This window comes from Maylandia zebra, linkage group LG7 (genome assembly GCF_041146795.1).
Source record: "Maylandia zebra isolate NMK-2024a linkage group LG7, Mzebra_GT3a, whole genome shotgun sequence".
NCBI classification, from domain to species: Eukaryota; Metazoa; Chordata; class Actinopteri; order Cichliformes; family Cichlidae; genus Maylandia; species Maylandia zebra.
Genome location: NC_135173.1, coordinates 15,131,756 through 15,159,351, shown reverse-complemented (window position 1 = coordinate 15,159,351; position 27,596 = coordinate 15,131,756). Strand labels below are relative to the sequence as shown.

General features: G+C 39.3%; 3 protein-coding genes across 11 annotated transcripts; 2 read left to right on the top strand and 1 right to left on the bottom strand.

Moving 5' to 3' along the window:
* The first annotated feature begins 620 nt into the window (after positions 1 to 620).
* On the top strand, positions 621 to 21,638 carry myrf (myelin regulatory factor). Of its 6 annotated transcripts, none has more exons than XM_004553023.4 (27): positions 621 to 1,231; positions 8,943 to 9,033; positions 9,164 to 9,445; positions 9,904 to 9,965; positions 10,588 to 10,810; positions 10,909 to 10,985; positions 11,174 to 11,288; positions 11,951 to 12,146; positions 12,246 to 12,322; positions 12,417 to 12,527; positions 12,621 to 12,726; positions 15,119 to 15,319; positions 15,490 to 15,598; positions 15,769 to 15,878; positions 15,960 to 16,120; positions 16,210 to 16,282; positions 16,388 to 16,473; positions 17,056 to 17,124; positions 17,225 to 17,308; positions 17,520 to 17,587; positions 17,700 to 17,774; positions 17,852 to 18,079; positions 18,249 to 18,342; positions 18,637 to 18,699; positions 18,981 to 19,086; positions 19,268 to 19,342; positions 19,479 to 21,638. In XM_004553023.4, exons 1-27 carry the CDS (start codon positions 1,180 to 1,182, stop codon positions 19,560 to 19,562), a joined length of 3,078 nt encoding a protein of 1,025 aa, XP_004553080.2. In that variant the 5' UTR covers positions 621 to 1,179; the 3' UTR covers positions 19,563 to 21,638. The 6 variants fall into 6 exon arrangements, with proteins under 6 accessions (XP_004553080.2, XP_004553078.2, XP_004553079.2 ...); XM_004553021.4 differs by having other exon boundaries at positions 622 to 1,231; positions 10,909 to 11,006; positions 12,621 to 12,711; XM_004553022.4 differs by having other exon boundaries at positions 622 to 1,231; positions 10,906 to 10,985.
* Positions 21,639 to 22,065: 427 nt separating this feature from the next.
* On the top strand, positions 22,066 to 24,156 carry tmem258 (transmembrane protein 258). The gene is made up of 4 exons (XM_004553029.4): positions 22,066 to 22,223; positions 22,522 to 22,631; positions 23,765 to 23,893; positions 23,990 to 24,156. Exons 1-3 carry the CDS (start codon positions 22,221 to 22,223, stop codon positions 23,889 to 23,891), a joined length of 240 nt encoding a protein of 79 aa, XP_004553086.1. The 5' UTR covers positions 22,066 to 22,220; the 3' UTR covers positions 23,892 to 23,893; positions 23,990 to 24,156.
* Positions 23,913 to 27,595, bottom strand: tmem138 (transmembrane protein 138). 4 transcript variants are annotated; one of them, XM_004553027.4, is made up of 5 exons: positions 27,454 to 27,595; positions 26,401 to 26,922; positions 25,560 to 25,731; positions 25,396 to 25,471; positions 23,913 to 25,309 (listed from the first exon to the last, which is right to left on the bottom strand). In XM_004553027.4, the coding sequence occupies exons 2-5, from the start codon at positions 26,526 to 26,528 to the stop codon at positions 25,197 to 25,199; spliced, it is 489 nt and encodes a 162-aa protein (XP_004553084.1). In that variant the 5' UTR covers positions 26,529 to 26,922; positions 27,454 to 27,595; the 3' UTR covers positions 23,913 to 25,196. The 4 variants fall into 4 exon arrangements, with proteins under 4 accessions (XP_004553084.1, XP_076741948.1, XP_004553085.1 ...); XM_076885833.1 differs by having other exon boundaries at positions 26,401 to 26,667; positions 27,454 to 27,589; XM_004553028.5 differs by lacking the exon at positions 27,454 to 27,595 and adding an exon at positions 27,175 to 27,379.
* Position 27,596: the final 1 nt, after the last annotated feature.

Below are 27,596 nucleotides of genomic sequence, written 5' to 3'. Positions count from 1 at the left end.
TGAGTGAGAAAATGTTTATTTTGGGGATCATAAATCATCTCCTGCTGAAAGCGAACTTTAAACTGTGCTGATCAAGTTCCGGACTGGCCCTCTCTGAGCTGCGTGCTGTTTGTGATCATGGAAAAAAATATGTTTTCTCAGTCTAGTCAGTTCTGTTTATTTTTTTCCCCAAAATAACAAATTGTAGATTTAGTTTAGAGATTATAATATGATTAACAGTACCTGCCAGCCCACTATTAGAAAGAGTAAATCATTATGATTCTGTAAAAGGTTTTACACACAGAAAAATAAAGTGGCAAAAATAAAATGACAACAGATTTGTTTAAAGTTATTGCCCATAACTTGTTTAGGAGCATTATAACACTGAAACAAAATAAATAAAAATAAGATCTAGTTAAAGGAAATAATCAGTTGTTTTGTAAAGGGATAGTGAAACTAAAAGAAAACTCCAAGTTAAAACAAAATAATGATAATAAGAGTGAAGCAATGCCAAATTCATATTAAAACTATCTGTAAAGACAGACCACAGAGTATCTGGGTCCTCACAGAAACTTTAAAGTTTTTTCCTTTTTTTCTCCTGGGATGTTCGCAGCAGCACATCCCTCACCTGCCTCAGCTCCTCTCCTCCGACTCTGCTGCTCACATCCTGTCTGAGAGGGAGAGGCAAAGGAGGAAGAGACTCAACCTGAGGGAGTCAACTTTAACCCTTTTTAATTCTTTTCTAACTTTTCATTTAACCGTCGACTTTTTCTCCCAGTGTCCCCCAGGAGGCTGCAGATCGCTTTTAAGAACGCAAACCAAACATTACTATGAAGCGTGTGGGAGCTGAAGGGAAGGCGCGACTAAAGGGACGTTTCTAATGATTTTCTTACAGAGACTTTTAGTGACAATTTAATTGAAAAAAAAAAAACACAAATCGACCGAGATTAAAGCTTTAAAGTTATATTCAGCTGAAACGGCGAAGAACATACAGAATATTAATCCAGTTCCAAGGTTTGATTATTTGAACAGGAGGAAAGAAGTTCTTCGCAAACGGTGGATTGAAGCGCAAGTAGAAAAAAGGTCGCGATAATTGTAAATTAGAGTCCGGGATGTTTGTGTGAATGTTTCCCCGATCCGAATTGATTTCGTTCGGAAAAGGGGAGACTTTCATGGATTTTTTATGTGGGACCCGCTAGGATGGACCAGGACGTGGTAGATGAAACAGAAGCGTTACAGAGATTTTTTGAAGGTAAGACTTTCTGATTATTATAAAGTTTCTTCTTAAAACTTCAGAGAAAAGTGGTCTTTTTAAATTTATATAACCCGACCTTACTTCTAGAAAACTGCATTTCGTGAAGAAAATAAGCGCCGATCTGTTTTTGAATATTTCTTTTTGTTAATTCCACTTTTACGCACAGCATCAGTGTGAAAAACCCCTCCGCTGTTTTAATTTACCGGATACGGCAGGTGGTTAACATGAGATGATAGACTGGGTGGTCATATGAGAAAGTTTCTCTTTCACAGTAAATGTTTCCTATATGCTGCCCTCCTAAAAAATAATACTTATATTGTTAAAATTCAGGAGGGTTAACGGGTTCGGGGAGAGTGGGTCGGTGGGTGAGGAGGTGGGGGCAAAAGTGCTGGTGATGGGGAACAGATCAAGTAAAACTGGGAATCCTAAGAGCAAAAAATGAGTTGGAGGAGGGTGGGGTTGAGGGTTGAAAGGGTAGGAATTCAAGTGAAGATAAATGTTGTGTTTTGTAAATGTGCTGCAGGCACGGTGTGTGTGTTGTTGGTGTTAGAGACGCGATCATCATGTTGCAAACAAATGTGTCACGTTAGCCAGCAGTTATGCTGCAAGGCTTTGGACAAAATCAGTCTTCAGACTTGTATTTCGTGTAATTTCAGCAGGTAGACTTTATTTTTCTAAACTGATGTTTCTCTTTGTTTGGTTTCTGCTGTGACGTTGACGTCCTGGGTTGAGCTGCCTGTCTTGAGTTCAATTATTCAGTCGCAATTTGAGTAATTGCCTGACTTCATGAGCCTTTTTTCTTCTCTGAAATTTCTCATCACATGTGGCACAAGAAAACCCCATTATTCAAATTACAAGAGTTTCCCTGTGTATTGAGTGACTGTGTAATTTGTGTAAATAATAAAAGAACAACGAAGACCAAAAAAAAAAAGAAACACAACAGAAGGAAAAAAAAAATAAGTCAACATAACAAATTCACACTTTACCAATTTGTTTGTTTGTTTTTTAATTGAATAAATAACTTTTCCAGGGAGCGTCAGGTGCACATATACAAAAACACTCTACATGACAAGTTATCTGTGAAGAGGCTTAGCACTTTATTATAGTACACACTTAGTGCTGACTTAAATATACACAGCCATCCATGACTGTCAGAGGTTTCTCGCCATTCTGAGAGGAATTTAGTGTGTTTACATTCTTGCTTTGGGAGTAAGAGAGATGTTCTTACTTTGGCTTTATTTCAGCCGCTCTCGCTTGGGCTAAAATGTCAACTTGTTCATGAGAAGTATAAAGTACGTGCTTATTGTCCTCTTTCTCCTAACTACCCCTTATGATTTTGATGCCACAAGTGTTCGTCTGATATTGAATTGAAGATTTGACTTTAAAGTGGAGTGAAAGTCGAAAATCTGCAAATCTGAATACATGAGATAATTAAGCTGGGGTCTTTCAGTCATGCCTGAAACACAAACAGACGTGCACGCACACACACAGCTCTATAATGGATTTCAGCACCAGGTAAACTGTTGTAATGGTGAAATATGTATACATTCACTTTAATGTACATTCCTGACATAGCCCTGGTAGCTGTTAAATGCAATGAGGTGAGACTGGTGTTTCTCCTCGGGTATTTGGCCTCTCGCTCTCTTTCTCTCTGACTCCATTAGAGTGACAGTTAGCAGACAGGGCGAGGAGGTGAGATAGTGCAGGCTCAGGGTGGAGAGAAACTGGCTGGGTTGAGGGAAAACCCAACGAAAGCACCAACCCCCTCAAAACTTGACCTTCTCCTCTCTGACTCACTATAGTGACTCGAAGTCGAGCCGTGTGTGAGCGCAACGTTTAACAGTAACATTTGTTGCTGTTGTCTTGGGTTTCTCCATCAGGTAAACAAACGATTGGTTGAATCATCTGTGTGAGATTTTCCAGCCTCAAAATGAGTTCGAAATATGGTGGGGAGGAAAAAAAGTGTGGATCCAGTTGACGTTACAAGGCGTGTTAGCGGGCCTGTGTAGCTGCACCTACACAGAGGAATCAGTGACGCCTACCTTACTCATCAAATCATTTTTTGTAAAATATTTTCCCAATTAAAAGATTCATTACTTTCTTTTCAAAATGACACAAAGAGCCAGCACAATCACACAAAGATATCCAGTCTACAGTCACAAAAAATAAAGAAACCCAGCAAGTTCACACAGTTAACAAGCTGGAACCTTGGAACAAAAGGGCACAAATGATGAAGTGATATAAAAATATTGCTAATGAATGCTGCTGGCTTTCCAGGCACTTGGTTACAAATCAGTTTCATCACTTTCAAACGTACCCATGCAGATGGAGGATGCTGTTATTTCTGTACCTGCCAGAAATAATGAAATAATGAAAACAAAAAAACAATCTTTGAGCCTATAACCACTTAACAAGTCTAAAGGTGGATTAATAATTTTCTTGGTTCAAGAGCAATCCATGACCTGGGTTACTAAGTCCCGCAGTACTCCCACAGTCACGGTGAATAATGGATAAGAAGGCTGTCACTTAGATGGTTCCTCTGATTCATGGATTTAGCAATGAAATGCTGGTTGAGGAGTTTATTGTTTTTGAGCAGCCAGGCTTACTGCGCTTACAAGTGGGTTCTATTTTTCATTGTCCCGCCCCACTCCCTTCACTTCAAACTGCCATCCCACTAATCCTCAGGTAGCGAATGTTGTTTACGGCTCCACTCGACATCAGGAGATTAAGTTCATGTTTGTGTGCAATAATTTGCAGGCAGGTAACAGATAGTGTTAACAGAACAAATTTGCTGTGAAGACTCTGCTTCTTATTGGATGTTTAGACTGCATCTTCCATATTTGATTAGTAAGCAATAACTGAGGTCTTCTTTACTTCTCTGTGTCTAAACGCGTTATCATAAGAAAACCTTTTTTTTTCATCGTCTGCTACACGTTGCTCCGCATCTTATCTTTATTCCTCTATTTTTTTCCCCTTTTCAGCGTCTTCTCCCTCTTTGTTTCGCCATGCTCTGTAGCTCTGTCTTGCACTGACCCTCGACCTCACAGTTGCAGTGTTTCGCTGCTTTCCAGCCTCTCTCTCTGTGTCCCGGTCCCAGCCGTGTTACTCCTATAATCTCCTGAGCCAGGTCCACCGGTGCGACCAGTGCTTGTATGCGACAAGGGCTGTGTGTGGTAGCCTGGTACAGCCCTTTCTCATGACTGGGAAATAATCCTCATTATAACAGCCTTTCTCACACACACACACGTGAACATATACACAGTATGACACACACATACATTTAGGTACTCTAATCTACGGCTTTCAGGTCTGCAGGAGAAAGGTTTTTTAGCCCGAGTAGGGAAACATGTGAAAAATAGACAGGAATTGTTCTTCTCATCTTCTGTTTCAGGTGTTTTCAACTCAAGGACTTCAACATGCTTTGGCTACGTGCAGGTACTCTGAGCCGCTCTGTCCGCTCTGTTTCTGTCTAGATTCAACTTGTTAGTCTGCACCCAATGAGGGGGCTTTCTGTTCATCTCACTCAATAATATCTGTGTCCAAGGGATGCTCTGCACTCTTTTAATGGTAACTCTGTCATGTTAACAAATAGAGAAGACCAGTAACCTTAGAGTTATGTCCAGCTAGTCTAACGCCTTCTACTGATGATTTCACACATTAACTGTAATCTGTAGGTGCTATCCCCATGTCTCTAGTTTGAGCTGCATTTTTGAGAGCAGCTGAGTTATTGTTAGGCTGTGCGCGTGGATGAAATTGACATTATCTGAATGCATCAGGTTTTTTTTATAGATTTTTACGGGGAGGGGGCTAGTTCAAATGGGACGGTGAAAAACAGATAAATAGAGAACCTTTTTGTTAAAAGCAGGCTTATATATCAATGAAATCCCAAATCCAGACTCTAGCAATCAATACTTTCTACAAATATAACTTTAATGCTCGTTAAAAAAAAGTTTTTTTTAGTTTTTTTTTACTGTAATTATTATTGTTGGTTAATCGTGCGTTGTGTTCTTGGTGTGCGTATGTGCGGCCAAGTTCACTGTAGTCCAACTGTTTGCTAATCAGGTGGACTTTGTTCACTCTTAGTTAAGATACTCACTAAGTGTTTAATTATTAACATGTTCATGCAAGCGCATGCAAATCTCATTTGGATGCGAAAATCAATAACGTTTAGAAAATTTGTTGAAGATTAGAATTGTTTTTTTCGTTTGCTTTTTTTCTTAACTGTCATTAACCTTGATAATAGTTTACATATGTGTCCTCCAATTGGAAGTGGTGCCCTTGAGCCCTCCGTTTAGGGAAAAAGGAGGGAAAAACTGAGGAGGAATCTCTGTTCAAGGATCTAGATGTTGCATGTAATGGAAAAACAGTCCAGTCGATTCACACTGTTGATGATAAATGTATAGTTTGGAAAGATGTTAAGACCGTGACCCAAGAGGATGATGAGTAACCTTGATGTGGTGCCAAAAACAAAACACCTGAGTAACATGACACTTTAACTGAAGAGGTCATGTGACTCGGGATTCTAACTTCATGATGCTTTGACTTAGCACAACCTCAGCCAAGGCCACTGTCCTATTTTACACAGGGAAGTGATGCCGATGCAGCTTGGGAGGTATAATTTAAAAAAAAAAAAAAATGGAAAGAAAATTTTAATTTGTGCGTTTAACCAAATGCTGTGAGTGAAACTGTGATTAACAAGCTCTCCCACACTCAGTCCTCTGTCTTTACAAGCAAGGCATTGAAATGGTGGCAAAACACACACACTCATGAGCATAAAAACAAGTGCGTGTTCACATGTGCACGCGTATGCGTACTCACACAGGCACACACACACACACACATCCCTCTCAGCCCCTAATCTCTCAAAGGGCGAGTCTGTATCGAAGTTGGACTGACAATCACTTCACTGTTCCTCACTGAGCACAGCTGGACAACGAAAAACATGGAGGACAGGGAAATGTATACATCCAGTTCACAACAACTGAAGAGAAAGCGATTTAATAATCGGTGCATTTTTTATTAGTAGTAAAACACAAAGTGATGGGGTAAAGTTGCAACAGTGAAAGTGTATTCCAATTCCTGACATCCTTGTCTGACGATAACTGAACTTTACTCTTGCTTTAGCCCCAATATTTAGACCTGTGCTGTTGTACTGGTGTCTCTATCGGGTGTCCAGTCTTTATTTAAGTCACAGTCGTTGTATCAGGTTTGAATCGCATGTTGCAAAGATTTTACTCTTACCTTCTTCTCAACACAGTGATAAATGGAGCTAACTGTGATTTTCCATTTATTTTCTAAAGTCGCTGCTTATATGGACAAACAAGGTTGAAACATATAGCTCCCTTTAACCCTGTGAGATTTCACTGTTTAGCTGTTCTTCCACTGCTTTACTGTTAACTGGACTGCTGCAACACTTATGGTGTTGTCAGCTGGAGCAGATAGCTGTTTTTTGTTCTGTTTTTTAACACAAAGACTTTCAGTGAAAGTGGAGGAACTAAAGAGTTGGTAGAGACCAAAACAGAAAGAGAGCAAATATTAGCTCTACATTATCTAACCGGCCACAATGATTTTTCAAATTGCCCACAAGCTTTTGCTATGCCACCCTAAAAGCTGACATTATCCAACTATTGTATTCCTGAACTATTTAAATTTCTGCTGAGTGAAAAAGAAATCTAATAACTGCAGATTTAAGTAATTGAAGTCCATAAATGTTATGTTAGAGACAAAGGCATAATTCAATAAATACATTTAAGTCGCATCTCTGTTTGGTAGGGATCGGTTTCTACTGGGCAGAAAGATGGTCTGTCTCATATTTTCCCTTCAGTTTTCCTCTCTGTTTTTCCGCTATAGCTAGAACCCTTAGACATTAAACTTGCATTCTGCCCATCCTGCCCCCCTCTCTCCCCTTTCTCCTTAGCCTCCATCTATCTGCCCTCCCCTCTCCCTCTATCTCTCAATTTTTTCTTATCAGTCCTGCCAGCTCAAATTTACTGCCTCTTTGGGTGGGGTGCACATCTGGATCTTATTTAAGGGGAACCATCCTGCTTTTCTCCCTTTGCACTGGCATGTATTAGGAGACATTCACCATCTGTTTCTTCCCAGTGAAAACAAGACAGTTTACATCATAAATAGTGCACCATAAGGATTTATGATGTCAAACTGTCGAATTTTATTTGATTAGCTTGAGACCAGCGGTTTAGTCTGTTGCCTTAATGATTAAGACTTATAACTTTTTTTTTTTGCTGTACACTTTGGGGTTTTTATTCAAAATACAATGTTGTCTAATAAACTGTCTGTGGTGATGAGTCAAAATGTTTAAAGTGGGTTCAGAGAAACTGTGGCACGAGTACTATAAAGCGACCTTTTCGTTTGGTTTCAGGTAAACTGAACGAAGTTAGTAGATGTTTTTATTTTAAAAGGAAAGTGAGAAACATTTTCCAATGTTAACACAAAAATTCCTTGCATTCCCAACTGAGTAGCTGCTTAATCTATCAGAGGAAGAGTATGTGTGAGTGTGTGTGAGTGTGTGTGTGTGTGTGTGTGTGTGGGGGGGGGGGGGGTGAAAGAAAGAGAGAGAATGAGCAAGAGAAAGAAAGTCTGAGGTTCACTGACCACCCACTATACCAGCCCCCCTCCCAACCACACTGTGCCCAGCACAGTTTGGGACAATTTTAGTGACAGCTTTAGCGAAAGTCTCACCTTCGTGTAACACTCGAGATGAATGTTCTGTTTGACATAGTAAATGCCAGTTTTTATAACCTGGTTTACTCTTTTCTAAATATATCCATAAGAATGTGCTCGTCCTACATATTGGCATTTTAAAGATTAGGTGGGGTCATGTGTTTGGGATTTGTGAGGCTTTGCCTCTCAAAGGGTAAAAATGCCGCAGGGTTGGAATAAGGATTTGGAAATGATTGAAAATGTGTTTCTAACTCACCTTTAAGATGAACTTAAATTTCAACAAAGAAGAAAAATACTGACAATAAAATCCTGCAGTCATACTCAAACAAGTGTATGCCCAAAATTTTGATTGCGTGTAAATTTTCCATGTAATTTCATTACAGAAGTACAATATTAAACATTAATGCAGTCTGGTTAAATTAAATTGACTTGATTTGTACACATTCAGTTTGCATTAAAGATTAATTATTTAAACAAATAAACCTTTGATTTTATATGCTTAAGCAAAATTAGAATTTTTCCCTGTTTAGGAAAAAAAAAAATTCTAAGGATTTTGTCCAAGGTTGAAACGGTGACGTAAAGTGATTCCAGTTGCTTTGTGTAAGATTAGAAACATGCTATCCATTTACCATTCCAGTCTATATGTGTAACCACTTAGTGGCACTGAATCATAAGCATGTAATGATAACTACCAGATCCTAGTTGCTCACTCCTGAAATGATGATGTTTAAATTGTTTAAAAGCCAATCACAGCTCTTCTTTTTCCACGATTTTCAATTATATGTTCAAGAAAACATAACGACCTTTTAATCCATGAATGTGTTGATATCACATGCTCTACTGAGTTTATAATATGTTTTAATGTTCATTTTGTGTTATGTTTTTAGATAGGGAATGGTAACAACACAGGCTTATGTGGAAACCGCAACTCTCGTGGCACTGAGTGAAGTTGCTGAAAGACTCCTTTTGCTAATCCCCAGATGCTCTCTATCTCCCCTCCATGTTCCCAACCCTGCCTTCACCACAGGTCATGATATTACCAGCTCTCTGGAACCAGCCAACATCGACACCAGTATCCTGGAAGAGTACATCAGCAAGGAGGACGATAGTGCTGACATGTCAGTAGGGACTCTGAACCAACCCAGCAACGTCAAAACAACATCCGCCAACCACATCAGATCATGTTGTTACAAAGGAATTTGTTTTTCCTGATAAGGCTAATCCTTTTTTCTTCTTCTTTTCTCCCAGCTGTTTCTCAGAGGTCCACAGCACCCCAGGACCAAATTATTCATCTCCCCAAGCAGGAGTGTCCTCCTCTGGAGGGTTGGTGTGTGGTGTGAGCCCCCCTATTCCACTACGCCAAGGAGCCCCTCCACCTGGGCCCCCTAGCTGCCAGAACGCCTACCCCCCAGGTCCATCGCTGGGCCTCCGACACGGCTACCCCTGTCTGGCACAGCAACAGCAGCAGCAACACCAGCAACAGCAGCAGGCTCACGTCAAACCTGAGCACAGGGGCCATTACGCTCCAGGGTGAGCACAATAGCATGGTGTTAGATGGATAGAGGTACAGGGAGGACACAAAACATAACGTGAGTTGATGAAAAGGAGTGCAGATCCTAGATGCTCTTGGCACCTCACAACCTACAGCTCCATTATGCAATCAATACTTAATCAAGCGTCATTTGAACAAATAAAGCTTCAGACGCTCAAGAGGGGGAGGGAGACTGATAACAGCCAGAGAGAAAGAGAGTCAAATTACGTCCTGCAAAAAAAATTCAGACACACACATCTCGTGTAAAGGGCTTGTACATGAGAGTGATCCCAGGTTCTGCCTTAGATATAATGGCAGTTGGAAAACAAGAAGAATGCATGGGGACGATTTCTAGCACGGTAGAATTTTAAATATAGCTCTGATTATAAAATCTTGCTATTGTTAGTTTGTGAGGGTAACATCTACTACCTTATTTGTTTTTATATTTGTTTATTAGGACACTACCTGAGTCACCCCCAGACTCCAGCTCAGAACCGTACTCTCCCCAACAGGTGAATGGTGAGTAACAAGTGTTTTTTCTCTCTCCTTAAAAAGAGAAAAGTCAAACGAGCTCCAATAATAAGGAAAAGAAGTGGTGCTTTAAATCAAAGAAAGTGGGAGAAAATATGAAAGGTTTACACAGGTTAAACTTCTCTGAGTCAATATCTGTTAGTCATCAGTTTGGTGTGTTTGAACAAGCAGAAACTCGAGTTCATTTGCAAACAATTCGATACCTAACAAGACACTAAAGGAAGCTGGGGTCTGGTATTTATTAATGTTTTAATATTCTACATTTTCTGAACACGTTCATTTCAGGTGCACTTTTCAGTTCAGCGTACAAGCTGAATACCGGCCGTGCCCAAAGTCACATTTCTATGCCGCTCAAACACCTGTGTTGGTATTAGTGAAAAAGGTGTGGAATGGTGTTATCTGATGGGCACCCCTTCAGTTTGAAACAATAGAAAAAGACCTTTAGCCAAGGTTGGAGGACAGCAGAATAAACTACAGAAAGAAATGCAAAACAGGAGGATTGATATGTAGGAGGAAATTTACATTCTGAGTGTGAAAAAGGAGCCACAAGGGCCGACAGTTTGTAGAACAATGTAACCATAATTCTCCTTTCCCAATGGTTTTTTTTTAGATCCTCACATGATCAGGACCATGACTCCAGAGAACATGTGCCACATGACTCCAACGCCGCCTCTCCCACCACACGGGCACTATCCCAGCATGCATCGGGACATGTACCTGAAGCCTGAGCCCATGATATCCCAGTACGCCATTGGACCGGCTGCAAGCGGAAGTGGAGACATGCAGCAGACGCAGATGCTTCATCAGTTACTTCAGCACCCTCAGGGTCAAGAGTGAGTCATGACGATGCACAGGGTTGAGGAGTTGGGGGGGATTGCGTTGCCCAGAGAGAATGATGGCTAATCTTTACAATTTCTTTCTCTCACAGCAGTGTTCCTGCTCATCAAGCAAAGAAGAGGAAGCACTCTGACTCTCCCAACAGCACCCTGAATTCCCAAATCCTCACAGGTATCATCAAACAAGAACCAGGTAGGCAGGCATCTTCTTTTCCCCCCTTCCTCACCTCCTCTACTTCACCTTCTCTCCACTGCCCTTAAACTCTAACACAGATATAGACGCTTACAGAACAGATATGAACATTATTAACAGTCCTTGGTCACCCTTTAATAGCCCACATTTCAAACTGTTTTTCACAGGTTTAATGCAGGATGCAGACAATGCCTACCTGGACCCAAATTATCAGTGCATTAAGTGGCAACCTCACCAGCAGAACAAGTGGACGCTGCTATATGATGCCAACTGCAAAGAGCTGTGGGTGGAAGTTCACTTGCACACGTTGTAATGTTTATTTGGAACGAAAAGAGCAGAAATACCCCCACAGAGGCTCAAAAATGAGAGGAGTCTTAATTAGTTAAATGGATAATGTGAACAAAGTGTATAGCGGGAGTGCCAAAGGAATAGGAGTGTTGCAAAAAAGGCCTCTAAATTCCTCAGTGGTGAGCTGTGCGGGGGAGTGACGAGCACAGGGTTTCGGCTTAGAAAGGCAACGTGAGGAGGGGGTATAGGGAAAAAAATTAGCGTGCACCTTCTTATGCACTCACAGTGCCAAAATAAAAAGAAGTATAGGTAGGGAGGAGGGTTAGAATGAACTCACTAGACCTTTCAGATATGTTATCAAAACCACCTGGTTGACCATCACAACTTTTAGAACACCATGCCTACTTAAAACAGAGAAGAAAGACAAAGAAAGAGTCTTTTCATTTATTATGAAGTTCTTTTTTTTATTCAGATCTTTTAGGAATCTCAAATACGTACACCAATTTTATTAGGCTACAGTGTAATTGATTTAAAATTAATGTTAAGGACAGATAAATCCACGTGCATGTCTTTATCTTTAGTGATAAAAATACGGAAACTATGAAGTTTCCTGTGTGTTCCTAGTGTTAAGATGCTTTCTCTTTCCCTGCTTTTAGCCCGATGCCAACCTACCGTGTTGACGCTGACAAAGGCTTCAACTTCTCCTTAGCTGATGATGCTTTTGTTTGCCAGAAGAAGAACCATTTTCAGGTCACGGTATACATCGGCATGCTTGGAGATCCCAAGTATGTCAAGACAAGCGAAGGACTGCAGCCCATTGATTGTTTTTATCTCAAACTTAATGGAGTAAAGGTGAAGGCAACATCGAGGCAGCAGTATTGTGACTGGCTATAGTATTTATTAGTTCTGTAGTATATTGACTGCATGGGTTATTTCTGCCTTCACTGCCAGGTGGAAGCCATGAATCAGTCCATCAGTGTGGAGCAGTCGCAGTCCGACCGCAGCAAGAGACCTTTCAAGCCAGTCCTGTGAGTTTGAGGTTTTTAATTGAGAAACAGTAAATAGCTGTAGTGGTTTTGTTTTTTCATTTTTAAATAATCTCTTGATTTTTGTCTCTTTCAGTGTCACTTTGCCTTCAGATCAGGTCACTAAGGTCACAGTGGGACGGCTCCATTTTAGCGAGACCACAGCAAATAACATGAGAAAGAAGGGCAAGCCAAACCCTGATCAGAGGTGAAAAGCCACTGCACGTAAAAATACCACACGCTTTGCTCACAGGCCAAGTTCGGGTAGTCACATCTACCTCGGATTATTCTGCCTTTCCAGGTATTTCATGCTGGTGGTGGCGCTCCATGCACAGTCCCACAATCAGAGCTACACTGTGGCTGCTCATGTGTCTGAGAGGATCATCGTCAGGGTAACGTCTGGCCATGTCTGTCTGCTTCCTACAACAATCATATCCCTTGTGAATGTGACACCTTACTCTTTGTCTGCTATGCACACCTTTCTGTAATACACTATTTCTCACATCATCTTCTCTCTTTTCTGTTCTTTCCATTAGTTTTATCTGCATGCCTGTAATCTTCATTACACCTCAAATACTTTTGTTTAGAAGAGTTCATATTATGAAACAAAGCGCATTGTTACTGTCTTGTAACAACTGTATATCTTTTTTAAAAACCTACTATTCATGAACTAAGTACAACAGTCTGGATTTATGCTTGCATTTTAAATTCATCACGTTTTATATCTTTTGAATGTATCTAAAATGTTAAAATCCCCAAATTTTGAAATCAATTGTTTTTGCTGGACAGTGACAGTGTTGTCATTAACCTACTCAGATAGCAATATTTGCTTACAATGTGGTTCTCTTGTGGTTCACGTTTAGCCTTTACTGACAGTGATGAGCGTTGCTATCTCAATTCAGCCACACCTTAAACAGTAACCCTCATTTCATTATATTTTGCTTCCAAAGAGACAGACTTTCTTGTAATTTTTTAAAAGTGGTTGTTATGACGCTGCCACACTCATGAAAGCCATGGCTTGCTGTTGATTGGCTGCCATGGGAGAACCATCAGCTAATGCAGGGTACCTGTGTCTTGCAGGCTATAAAAGCTGGCCCAGATGAACTGCTCAGTCTCTCTTCTACTCCACCTGACACAACCTATTGATGAAGTTTTGATTAGGTTATGTTTATTACATCATTTTATATTTTAATATATTTAAACTCTCTCCTTATCACCTACTTTTACCCAGTTTGTGACAGTGGTCTTGAGCATTCTTATGACATTGGCTTTTTTCCCCCCTCATTTTTGTTCGAGTCTTTGTACCTGATATTTTCAGAATAATATATTTTTTTTGTAAAGCCACACACATACCTATAACGTGTTAAAAAAAATCACCTAACTGAAGGGAAGATCCGGTGGTGTGTCAATTTTAAATTGTATCTTTAGGCACTCACTACCAAACAGATCATTTGTTTCTATTTCTTCACTCAATTTTACAAAAAATGCCAAAAATAACATAGTTTGATGGGGTTAAAATAACATTTTTGCACCAACAAGGTGATTTCCACAGAGCACAAAAACTTGGCACATCTCAGCATGGTGTGGAGCGTGTTCTTAAAAATGTATGAAAACTGGACAATTGTAGGACAAAACAATAAGTTGCAGGTCTCGAGCATATAAACAGCGTCTTAAAGTCATGTCCTTAAAAAATATACTGATCCATCTACTGTTTACTAAAGCCTGACCAGAAATGACCCCAGTAAAAAGATGTCAAGAAGCCTTCTTAGGAAAGGGAAGCTGGGAGAAAAGGTTGAGGTACGCTAAACTACACAAGACCTGGACTAAAAATCAATGGCAACAGGTCTGATGGAGTGGTGAATCTTTAAATCTTCAGCAATATGTTCCAAACTCATGGTTTGGGGCTGCATTTCAGAAAGCGGTGTTGGGGAACTTGTCAAAATTGATGGAAGTATGAATCCAGAAATCTCTCTGATTTTGATCTGCCATGCAATACCATCTAGAAAGCCTCTGACTTGCTTCTTTTTTCAGCATGACCACGATCACAGTCTGTCATGAATCGACCTCCCCAGAGTCTGAATCTCAGTATTATTGAAGCAGAATGGGTCCATCTTGACAGAGAGCAAAAATATAAAAAATGAGGGGTGGCTTGAGACTTTTGCACAACACTGTATATGAGCCAGACCGTAGGCACATCAGGCCATTACAACATTTGACACTGATATAATTGACTTATAAGTAGCAAAGGTAATCCTGACATATCTAATATGTATGCTATCTGGGTAGATTTGTAAAGCATATGATTACAAAGTATGATAGCAAATATTAGAAGAGCTTTTTGACTGTGACACGTACATTTGCTTATTGTTAGACAATGACTTATTAAACACTAAATAAGCTTGTCTGCTTTCTTGCAAAAAGCAAGATGAGAAGATGTTACACATCTCTGCACGGTAATGCCGGTTAGCTTAGCTTAGCCTAGCATAGCAGCAATACAGAACTGGAACAGCTCGGTTACTTTTGGTTGTTTGTATGATGTGTTGCCTGCCCATGTAAACAAATGAAAAGTGTTTATAGTTGTAAGGCAGAGTCATCATTTTATAATGACTCACTTAGAAAACGTCTGCTTGGATCTTCTTATCTTGTTTGCGGGAAAGCAAATAAGCATATATTCCTAAATGTCAACCTGTTTTTTGGAGCATTGCATCTATCTTTAAAAAAAGCTTTTTTTATTATAACATTTTCAAAATCCCAATCACACGTTTTCTTTGTATCTCCTTCTTTGCTTCTCTGCGACAGGCATCCAACCCAGGCCAGTTTGAAAGCGACAACGAGGTGCTGTGGCAGCGTGGACAACTGCCAGACTCCGTCTACCACCACGGGAGAGTGGGTGTCAATACAGACAGACCGGACGAGGCCCTCGTTGTCCATGGCAACCTGAAGGTCATGGGCTCCCTTGTGCACCCATCTGACATCAGGGCCAAAGAAAATGTCCAGGAGGTCAGGATGGCACTCACAGTACATGTGTGCCTCAAAACTCTCAGCGTGTCATTGTGTGTTTTCAGCACACCATCGTGAATCATGCCATCCAAGTCATGTCATGTTGTATTCTTCATCTGCAACGTTAGCGTTGTGTTTTCATACCATCTGCACATTCTGTCTGCGTGTAGGTCGACACCACAGACAATTTAAAACGGATTTCTCAGATGAGGCTGGTCCATTATCAATACAAGCCTGAGTTTGCTGCCACCGTGGGCATAGAGAACACTGCAGAGACTGGTAAAAACTTCCTAAAAAAAACTGTACAAGTTTAAATCTTGCATTTCAGCATCTCATTTGTTTGTGCAGTATATCATGCTATCATCTCAATGTCTTCATTTAGTATAAGTCCATTGTTAAGTATATCCTGCATTAATCTGTGAGGGCTTGCTTGGTGTATCCTTCTGCAGGAGTGATTGCTCAAGAGGTTCAACAAATTTTGCCTGAGGCAGTGAAAGAGGGGGGTGATGTGGTGTGTGCAAATGGAGAAACTATTTCCAACCTATTAGTTGTCAACAAGGTAATGAAAGTTCAGGCATGCATACAGTACCGTGCTCAAAGTCATTACCATCAACTCTGATTGCTTCCTCTAATTTCAAAGGAGCGTATCTTTATGGAGAACGTCGGAGCGGTGAAGGAGCTGTGTAAGCTGACGGACAACCTGGAGACTCGTATCGATGAGCTGGAGCGTTGGAGCCGCAAACTGGCCAAACTGCGTCGCTTTGACAGCATGAAGAGCACCGTGAGCGGGGGCACGGTCAGGTAAGAAAAATTCATTTACACATTATCACACAATGACAGTATGACCGTAAAGGTTAAAGAAATTACTTGTGTTTTTCTTGTTAATGTAGCCAGTCAGGAAGTTATTTTAGCAGGACAGGAAGTGGCCCACTAAAGAAAAAGACAGTCAACCCAGGAAGCAAGGTGCGTGATGATACTAGTGTTTTCTTTTCTCCCTTCGTTATTGTTGTTATTGTTCTGTTTTTGAAGTAAAATGTGCTCATTTAATTACATCTGATCTGCTTATAGCAGAATTTACCTCCAGATCAGGGCTGCATCAGTCAGAAGTTCATGCAGGGAACCATCCTGGCACTGGTTGTGGTCATGGCTTTCAGGTTAGAGGAGATAATGTGTTTGGTGAGGGGACATTAAACCCTAGACTATATTTAAAAGATGGAAATAGACACCATTCATCATCCATTTGTTCAAGCCCCAACTTTATGCCTCAAGTTGAGAATTTTGGCTGTTTTTTTCCCCTTTTTCTAAACATCACAAGCAAGTGGTGGATCTCTCTGAAAAATGCATGCTCTTATTACAGTGATTTAATACGCTATACCTTAAAGTATACTTCGCTTTGTCATGTATTTTACTCTAAAAGTATTTCACTCAAACCAAATAAGACTGAATCAAATCAGAGTTGAAACTACCAACTGAGATGATAAACTCAAAATGTTTACCAAGTTCATAAATTAAGTGAGAAAAAGAGCTATTTTCTGATAAATTTCTATGTAACTGTACTTCTTGCTGCAACAAAAGGAGTCGCCCCCTGCTGACCATTATAAACAATGCGAATGTTTTTAAACCAGTCAAACAGCAGATGCAACGCCCATCTTTTTTATATTGTCTATGAGTGGGCCAATAAAAAACGGATACATGATATGATGATGTTGATTTATTGGATCTTTATTTGTCCACAGTGTCATTTCCATGTCTGTCCTTTATGTACTCACTCTTCACCACAGAGGAGATGTCACTGAGAAAGATGGGTATGTGTTTTTAACACACAAACACCTTGTAGTAAAATGAAATTCATTTTTCACTTCTTTGTTAATGCCTTTCTATATAATCTGTCCCTGCTTTCTGTAGCTATGTTCCTTCCTGTGTTCTCTACATCTCTTGGATGCCCATCTTCACTGCCACTATAACTGTCTGTCCACCTGTCTGCCCATGGTACACAATCAACACCCAGTCCTACTACTCAAATTTCCTGATCTGCTCTTTCAGTCTTATCTTTGATTGCTTAGTAGGGCGTTTCTTTTGTTCTGTCTGAAAGGAGATCATGAGTCACATAACTAAGCATTCTTAAACTGTCTTTTACATTAAGTGTATCATTACTTGAACTAAACCATGTCCTCCTCCTGTACCAATGAATCTGATGCAGGTCAAGAGCTGAAGTGGGATCTTCCCGCAAGGGTCCAGATACTCCATTGTCCACTACCCTTGCACCAGGTGAGTGGAGGCTCTTATCAAATGACCACGCGGGATCAACTTTCACTGTTAAGTAGTAGTGTGAGTAGTTTTGCTTATCTGATTTCATTCTGTTTCCTCAAAACTCCTGCAGCTTGCTGTTCAACCACAGCCATAAACAACCAATCAGCTGCTGTTTCAACAATGAGTAACAACCAATCCACACCAGGTATCAAAGTCTCTGGTAATGTGAAAAAAGTCTTGTTTCTGAATGTCCATACACATTTATTATTTCTCCCTCTCTAGCTTTTAGCAGCCTAGTTCCTACACCCGGCCTGATTAACAAGAAGGCCAAGTCCAGACTAATGGACAAAGATCACAACAGAAACCGTCTGAGTCACACATCAGCACCCATTTATTTTGCCAAGTCCAAAAGGCCGAGCCCTGAAGAGACGGATGGAGCGGGAGCCATCAACCGTCTTCCTGGTGGGCAGCATCCACTGCCACGCAGACAACGCAGCCTGCACACAAAGGGTAAAAATCACAGCCCAGCCAGAGCACTTTCTTGACACGCATAATATGCAGTATGCAAACACAGTAAAGCCTTTTGTTTGACGATGGCAAACAAAAATTGTCTGCATGCTGTACAAAGGAATGCTATTAGTTTAGCGTCTAATGCTATTTTATTCCCTCTTTTTTTCAGGAGTGAAATTGTCTCCCTCTCTCAGTAGCTTATATATCATGGAGACAAACCAAGAAATCAAACTGCAAAACTGTGCAACAGCCAAAAGCTGCAGGTAAACACACAAAGGTTACTCTAATGTAGAGTTATGTGTACATTTTCACTATGAAAAACAAGTTAAACACTAAAAAGAAAGAAACAAGAACAGTTTTATTGTGCCTTGGATGTTTTTGAACCCTATTGTAGGGATTTATTTTTATTTTTTTTTGCTAACATGGCTGGAGTTGGGAATATGGTCACTATCAACCCAGTATCGCTTCATCATCTGGAGTGTTACGTTATCAGTGCATTACAACTTTGCATTATTAATGTTGCATGTTAATGCACCTTTTCTCTGTCTCATCTCTAGCTACACGGTATCACTTCATGGAAAAAGAAATTCCTCCATGTCACAAATCACGTTACACATGACGTGAGTACGCAAACGCCATCTGCAATAACAATAGCAAAGTTTTGATTTATAAACAAATGAATTCATAGTAATGTTTTACGTTTCCTAGAAAGACTTGTGGGGTTTGGTACTAACTACAAACTAATGGATGGAACTACTGTAGCTGCTTTCTCATGAAATAATTTCTCATATATTAAGCTTCAAATTGCACATTTACATTTTCAACGTTCAACATGTGAGATATTGTTGGGAGATTATCAGGAAATAAAAGACCAAGATAAAATAAAGCTTTACCAACACAGGTCTACAAACAGCTTGTGGGTACGACAATGTGGAGCCACCAAGGGACGTTTATGCCCCAACCACACAGAAACACAGCTCTATAATGAACAGAGTACATCAACAAAGGTACTTAATGGCATTTATATATTCCTCATCTCTCATATAATGAAAATATTTTTCATTGTTTTGTCAGTTGATGCTGCCCTAATTATATAATACTGATATTATACAAAATATTTCCTACATTACTGTAATTTTCTCATTTTTTGAATGAGATATTCCTATGTTCTTTCTGCTTCTCTCTAAGGGGACTCATCACTTGTGGTCGGTGCCTGTGCTGCCTTACCAGGACATCACCTATCACTTTCGTGTCTCCCTGTCTGTGAGTAACCTGGTCCTCCAAAACATACAGTCATCATGGATGCTCTTCTGCGTTCTGTAATCTGTTCATGGTTGTTTTGGTAAAGTCAGAAGTGAGTAATAAATTCTGTTTTTCTTACACTCTTTTTTGTTAACAGAGTGACAGAGTGAGCTGTGACACTGAAGGAAAATCTACACCGTACTCTGACTACCATTTTCTCATAGAAAGCAGCTGCGTGTGAGGAAGCAGATGATGCATCCCAGTCCCTTTACAGTATACCATATTTCTCCATTTGTATGCGGTTATGATGGGATCAAGTTTTGTCTAATTATTGTACATTATTTTAAAGATATTCAAACAGAGCAAATGATTTACTGTACCACCACTGTAGTCCCTTTCATATGTATATGCATTAAGACATCTCCTTTTGCTGTGATCACTGGAGTTTGAAACACTGTATATGACTTTTTTTTCTGTTGATGACTGAAACTGAAAACTGCGTCGTACCACTGTTAACTGCTAATGTAAAAGTAACGCACTTAGTTCATAGCTCAACAATTTTTATTTTTTAAATTTGTTACTCGTCACTATGTCTTCCATTCCTAATATAAGCCGTAACATTGTTTTTAGCAGAATTTTCTAAATCAAGTCCAGGCTACGATGTTACAACAGAAGGCACTGCAAACATACACTATGGATCTGTATGTACAACAAAACCAGTCACAACTGGTTTGGAAGAATACTTTTCAATACTTTTATACACTGGAGAGGAGATCTGCTGAAGGCCACGGTAAATGGTTGCAGCTAGCACTGAAAAGATACCTCAGTAGTGCACAGTGTCTGCAGTGGGGCTTTGTGCTGAGTCTGCAGCAGTTAACTGTACTGCCTATCCTAATGCAGCCCCTGACTAAAAGCCGTGCACAGAGGTGTGCACACTCTGTGGCATTTCTGTCTCAATCGTGACACTGAATTAAACACCAAGTTGTTACATGTTAATGCCTATTACTACATAGAAACTGCTTCTTAAATGCATTAAAAACACCTCAAAACCTCTGAGCTGTGCACATTGTAGCAGATTCCTTAGAGGATTTAATATGTTAAGACCGGAAAGCATAGAAATCACAGGAAAATAACATGATGCACTGAGAGCTCGCTGAGTCCAGCACTGACAATATTTCAAGAAACACTGGAATAGCTTACACTGTATCTTGCTAACTGGACAATGCTGGTAAGGCAATAAATATGAATATGAAATATGTCATTTCATGTGCATGCCCAATCAATTTCTCTAAAACGGTACATTGTAGCTGAGATGCTGCTCCAGCTTGGAAGTTCTTGTCTTAATGCCTTGATCACAAACCTACGAGGAAATTCATTTACACACATATAAAACTGGATTCTATACACTGGACTCTTTCCTCTGTTTTTCTGGATGTTTTTTAAAACAATTTTTCCTTTGCTTATACAGCTAAGTATATGCAGTGATAATATGTTTGATATAACTGATTTGTATTATGTTTTTGTTTTGTATTAGCTTCACTTGTCTCAAAGGAAATCTCCATTTAACTTCAGACGTTGTGGTTTTGTTGCATTTACTGAAATTTGCTTTTCAATCCTTGTCCCGTATGTGTCTTTATGAAGAAAAAAAAACACATTTATATTAAATAGGAAAAGCCATCAGATAAAGTTTATGGACTCTGTAATAATATGAAAATTCTGTACATGCTTTCACTATAATTATTATGACTTCAGTGGGTATATGGTATTATTTTAGCTTATTTATAATTCACCAGCTAGCATAATGAAACCACTGTAGCACTTTTTGCACTGTGTATATATATATATATATATATATATATATATATATATATATATATATATATATATATATATATATATATATATATATATACGAAAAAGGCTTTTGCTGTATCCAGTGCACCAGACTGGTGTCAGACACTTTGGTAGAACTGGGTTGTTTGTAACTGTATAGCTTCATTTTTTTTGTCACTACCAATGCTCCTTTTTATCGGGTGTGTTTTTAGCATATTGTTGGGGGGGGGTTTTTGTTTGGTTTTTTTTGTAGTTGATTTTGATATCAATAATATATTAACTTTCAGCTACTGGAGCCAAGGAATGATTGATAAACATTAAAACATGCATATATTAAAAGGCCCATGTGTAAAGCAAAAAAAACGCAAAAGACTAAAGCTCAGTGACTACATTAATATCACTACTTTTCATTTTCAAAGCTTTTGTCAATAAATATGCTGTAACACTATAAATGCATGCAGTAAATAAATTTACTATTACATTTCCTGAGGTTTTATTTCATTTTATGCTGTTTAGTCTACCTGCTCTATAAGACCACTATGGATGTGTATGGAATCATTTTAGTTATTATCTCATTATTTTCACTTACTAAGTATCTTGAAAATTCCCCTCACTTCTAAGTGACTGTGAAATTTCGAGCTACTAACCCGAGATAAATCAGAAAGAAACAAACGGTGAGCTTAAAAAAAAAAAAAAAAAAAAAAAAAAGCTGCTCATTCAGCCCGTTAGATGGCAGTCGACGGTTTATGAACAGTCTTTACCACAACCCTGAAATTTGCCTGGTAGGTAGCAGGTAGGTAGCTGGCAATCAACACAACAAAATCCAGCAAATGATTAGCATAGCGGAATATGACAGTTTCGGCACATGTAGAGTGGACATGTAGACCTGAAAATCGACACTCCAGGAGAAAGACACACTCAAAGAAATAAGCGCCTGAAAGGCTAAAATGAGCAGGGAGAATGTCCCCTTCCTTAAACGTCATCTGTGCGTCAGGATACCAGGAAGTGTTAGTCAGTACGTGGCCTTTTCATCTGTGCAGCAGCAGGAGCTCCGCTTCATTACAAAATGGTAGCAACTGTAGCTTTAATATTATTTAATTTACTTTGACTCTTAAATATAGACGTTTTATCTTTGAATGTGATTCTGCAATGAACCAGTAAAAAATGAGTTTTATATGAAACCTTGTTATCAGTGAAAATCATTGACGTTAGCCGATGTGTTAGCTAAATGAGATACTAGCTCATTTGCAGCACTCCTTTGAAGATTCTCTGTATTATGGCTGGAGTGTGAATTAGAGCAACAACTTTTTTTTAACCCTTGTGCCGGCTTGTTTCTGTTTTGTTTTGTTTTTCTTCTGTGGCTGTAGGAACTCGAGGCCATGACCAGATACACCAGCCCGGTGAACCCGGCTGTGTTCCCCCACCTCACTGTGGTGCTGCTGGCTATCGGCATGTTCTTCACCGCCTGGTTCTTCGTGTATCCTTTTTAATTTTTGAATGTTGCAGTCGATTTACTGTAAGTTAACTTGCATCAGAGCTGGCCAAAGTCGTCACTAAGTGCAGTAATTAAAGAAAACAAAACTTCATACTGGAACTTGTTTTCATAGTCGATGCCATTGGACAGTAAACCCCAATAATCAGATGATTGCCTGTGAGCCAGTACTTGGAGACACTGGGGTGGAAGAACCCATTTTTTTACAGGAAGAAACGTTAGCAGAACTAGGTTTAGGGAGGGACAGCTGTCGACTGCCTGAGGGGAAGGAAGACAAAAGAGGAGAGCATAGAGGACAGACTTTGGGAAAGATGACTGTTATCAACACAGAGTAGTGGGGTAGAAACAGCTCAGTATTCTGAGCCTATATCAGCGTAAATAATGAGCAGTTACACAGTCAAACAATCTAGCAAAACTACCAGCTTTATGAAAAGAAAGCTGCAAGCCTGATTTTTATTTTTATTTTAATTTTTTTTAAATAAAGAGGTTGTCTCCCAAACTGGGGTAGGGAATATGTCTAAAATTAAGTATTGCAGGATGTGAATCAAGCCATGTTATGCAAGGACGATTAACATGTTATTGTGCGTCTCATGGCATTACCCATTTGTTTGTTTTGCAAGTTGATTTCATTTCATTAGTCTGTTTAGATTTCTTTATCAGATGATATAGAGATTATGTAAATGACTGAGGCTCCGGTGAGTGGAATTAGATAATTAATGTATGCCAACCACCCTGTTTATATGTTCACTTTTTAAGCATTTTACGCCATAAGAATATTTTTATTTATTCAGCTATTTTTTGAAAAATACTGTATAAATCAAACTTTAATGTTGACTTTATGAGTTAAGGATTTTTGCAATAAGTGGTTGTTAAAGAAGTAGTTTTTGATGTTAGATAAACATCTAGTTCATGCCAATTAAGCAGTGGTATCCAATCTGTTTATTTTAAAAATCTTAATTTTAGATTGAGCTGTCACAATTTTTTTTTTAAATAATGAAGGCAGTACATCATGTATAATAAACCGGTTGCATAACTATATTCAGCAGTGCTGCATAAGAGATTAGGCTTAAAATAGAACAAAGACTCTAATCTTTGAGTTGGCCTTAGCTTTTCATCAGCTATGAGGTGACATCAACAAAATACACACGGGACGTCTACAAAGAGCTGCTGATCTCCCTCGTGGCATCACTTTTCATGGGGTTTGGTGTGCTGTTCCTACTACTCTGGGTTGGGATATATGTATGAAGGTACATTCAAACTCTGTCCTTATTTTTTTTAAAATGCAGTAGTTTTAATTTAGAGTTGCTGAAACCATCAACACTCATTGTTTTCTGCCGTTTCAGGTGACTGACTTAAAAAAAAAAAAAAGAAATGAAAGACACATTCCAGTGTAACAAAGGACATCACACACAACATGAACTGGACTTTGGATTAATTGGACTGCACTGACAATATTTTGGGATCACATGGACTCTGGATTTTGTTTCACAAGTAAAGGGGATTTGTACAACCTTTGGTGTGTTTCTTTGTTCATCCTGACAGCTTCAGTGTTTACAATAATCAACACATCCCATAATGAAACAGATTTTACAGTTATATAAAGTGTTGATGTGTTGGGATCTGCCCAGACCTGAGGTGGAACGTAACCTGTCACTTCTTTAAGAAATCCAAGGTTATTTTGACACACACGGGGCTATTCGCGGTGTGTTTCAGTAGTGGCGCCTAAAACCCTCAATCCCTGATTAATCTTTGTGTTAAAAATAGAGCAGTCTGTTTCACCTTGTCTCCTGGATAATACTGAATACCCCCGAGATGAAAGGATTACACTGGAATTAGAGATGGCTTATTTAATAAAAGCAGCGGAGACACAATTCAAAGATCTCCAAATAAAGAAAAGTGAGTTCACGTGAAAATTGAATTATTAAAATAACAACAGTGTAAACAGCACATACTAATCTTACATAAGGCAAAAGAGACCACCTGATCTTTCACTGCAGGGGAAACCTGCTTTCCAACAAAACTATGAGCATATGCTCTTCTAAAAGCTACCCATTGAAAAAGTTAAAAAAAAAAGAACTTGTTCTACGAGGCAAAATCTGCATTTACACCTGGTCATTTTCAAAACATTCTCTCAGTGTGTTGCAGTCTTGTCTGCAACCCAAACTGATTTACTAGGCCACATAGATTAACTGACTCATCCTTATTAATACGATACTCACAAGCCACACTTGGCTTACCTGCCACTGTAAACCATTTAACCCACAGCTTCTTGGCTACAAAGAGCCAGTAAACAAACAGCGGTTGACACTTTGCTTCATCCCTGTTGTGAGTTATTAAGTTCCATTTGTGTGTAAAATATATATATATATATATATGTGTATATATTTATATACACACACACACATGTCAGTGTTGCTTTGTTAGATATGGTTAATAGTGAAAGGATTTCCAAATATAAAAATGGGTTAAAAAAAAATTATCCAAAGGAAGGATTAGCTAGTGATGCCCAGTGATATGTTTTTCCACAGTTTCTTAAAAAGTGTCTCTGCTTCACTGACGAGCTCTGGCGAAGGCATCACGCAGCCACAGAGAGTCCTCGTACAGCCTCGGGTCTCCCATGTACTCTGCTGTACGTTTGTATAAGTAGTAATAAAACACAGCCGCTGTTAACAGAAAGAAGCACAGTTAGTCAGTGACAACAGAATAGCTGGGGTGGGAGATGTATCTCTGAAATTAATTCGCCAATTACCTGTTCTCTGAAAAACAAAAAGAGCTTGGAGACCATCTGTCCAAACAAAACTGTTTGAATTAAGCCATCTTAGGTTCTGGCAAAAAGGAGGAAAAAAGAAAAGTCTCAGAAGATGGATCTTCATATATGACTTCTAATTTGCAAACAACAGTTTGAAAGCATACCAGCACCAAGCAGTGGAAGCAGATGCTAAGGGTCAGGTAAAGAGTAGAGAATACCAGCAGGGCCCTGAACCTCTCCAGAAGCAGCGACACCAGGCCGACCTGGAACACGTACGTGTTGAACATCATCAGGAGGATGATGATCACGTTGAACAAGATGGCAATGTCCTGGATGCTGCAAACACAGTTTTTTTAATAGTTAATTTTTTTAAGTACGGCTTTCTTTTTTATTGATATCATACCGACAAAAACTAGATTGCATGTCAGACATTAAAGTGAGACGCTGTCTGTGTAACAGCCAAGAATTCTTCTAATGAGTGCAAAATGTTTGATGTCAGGAAAACTGGCTATGTAACAGAAACCAACCACTTAATAAATGACACATAAATGGTACAAAGAGTAACCTTTCAGGAATAAAAGTATTATTTTATTATTATTAATAGATTTTTTAGTATTAAATCAGCATAAGCCTGGGCTTTAAGTCGTCTATGGCATTAGATGAGAAGAATTAGATGATTAATAAACAAGGGCTTAACTTGCATCTGAAAACGTTAAATATTTAATGTAACCATCACATTTTAGTACTTATTAACCTATTAAATTTAGCAGTAACATTCATTATAATGCACTAAAAACAAGAAAAGCAAGTGACATAAACACAAAAAAATGCACATTGTTAGAACATCTATCAAATTCTAGAGATCTCAATTCATATAATGAAAGATGACATCAAATATCTCTAACTCTGTATGTAGTAAAAAAAAAAATTTGAGAAATTGTGCATGTGTTTGTTAATCGGTTATAAAATAATTCAATCTCATCAGCACAGAGCTCTGTGACTCACATGAAAAGCACAAGTTGGATGACAGCTGCTCCTCTCAGAAGTTCACTGAAAGAGTTGACAAAGAGGTCATAGGCCAACAGTGTCAGCTGGATCAGCAGCACCAGTGAGAAGTTGCCGGTCTGAAGCATCTTCAAGGGCTGGTGGTGCAACCCCACAGCTCCACGGTGTATTCTCTTCAAAGTCTCCTTTTTTCTTGGTATTTGGTGGTGAAACCGACGTCTTTGGTCAACTCTACCCTCCTACATACTTCAGCAATAAACGACTTATCTGGAGCAAGACATTAATGAGCCACAATAATCCATTTGCAGTAAGCACTGGTCGCTTTTACGTTAAATTGTACATATTATATTCTCCAATCCGGTTTGCTCCGCTGTCACTGAACATGTTAGTTGTCCTAGATGAAAAAAATATTTCTGCGATGAGTGCTGCCTGTCCAAGATATCTGATGAAATGTATTCAATCCTGCCAAAAGCAGCATGCTGACATCTCAGATGTGGGAAATCTCCAGATATGCTGCACTACCTGAGAGGAAGAAGAGAAGCAACTGAAACAACAAAGACATTTTAAAAGCGATGAAAATGCCCACCTCGTCCAACTCATATCTTAGCCCGCTAGCCATCTCCACTGTGAACGAGGGGTTGATGAAATTTCTGTCTCAGTCGAGCCAAATAAGCATTGAACCTAATCACGTAAGGTCAACGTGCTCGTGTTGTTACACAGGCGGGCATGGAAAGGTCACTACTAGGATTATAGATCTGACCCAAGTAAACTTACTCAGACTGAAACACCTCTTGTTTAGTCGCTGTTTTCGAAGTACTCGTTCTTGTTTTCTTTTCATCTATCTAATCTACATCTTACGGTTGCCCTTTTAGTCCAGTCTGGAGTTAATCCAAAAGACGGATAATAGAGGAACTATAGGCTTATCTTTTCCACAACAAATCACCCGTCTGGCGATGAACTCCCCCCAGACACGTTTGCTACGCTAACACAACATTGCTGCTCATTGTTACGCAAGCAGGCTTCACAAACATAATTTAACTGACATATACTTACGAGACAAAAATGATGAAACCAAGTCTGCGTGAGGCAGAAAGCACTAATAAATCACAAAAACCTCTCTTTTTATTCGCAAACGCCGCTATTCAAGCATCTACTTCTGATTTTCGGCATTAGCAGATGTATTTCCGCTAATTCCA

Excerpts from the sequence above, each read along its gene's own strand:
- myrf (XM_004553018.4), top strand. The coding sequence starts at position 1,180 with ATGGACCAGGACGTGGTAGATGAAACAGAAGCGTTACAGAGATTTTTT. Across the intron at positions 10,811-10,905 it reads CAGCACCCTCAGGGTCAAGA|CAGTGTTCCTGCTCATCAAG; the intron begins GTGAGTCATGAC and ends TTTCTCTCACAG. Across the intron at positions 17,775-17,851 it reads TAACAACCAATCCACACCAG|CTTTTAGCAGCCTAGTTCCT; the intron begins GTATCAAAGTCT and ends CTCCCTCTCTAG.
- tmem258 (XM_004553029.4), top strand. Across the intron at positions 22,632-23,764 it reads TTCACCGCCTGGTTCTTCGT|CTATGAGGTGACATCAACAA; the intron begins GTATCCTTTTTA and ends GCTTTTCATCAG.
- tmem138 (XM_004553027.4), bottom strand. The coding sequence starts at position 26,528 with ATGCTTCAGACCGGCAACTTCTCACTGGTGCTGCTGATCCAGCTGACA. Across the intron at positions 25,732-26,400 it reads ATCCAACTTGTGCTTTTCAT|CATCCAGGACATTGCCATCT; the intron begins GTGAGTCACAGA and ends CTGTGTTTGCAG. Across the intron at positions 25,310-25,395 it reads TTTTGTTTTTCAGAGAACAG|CGGCTGTGTTTTATTACTAC; the intron begins GTAATTGGCGAA and ends TTCTGTTAACAG.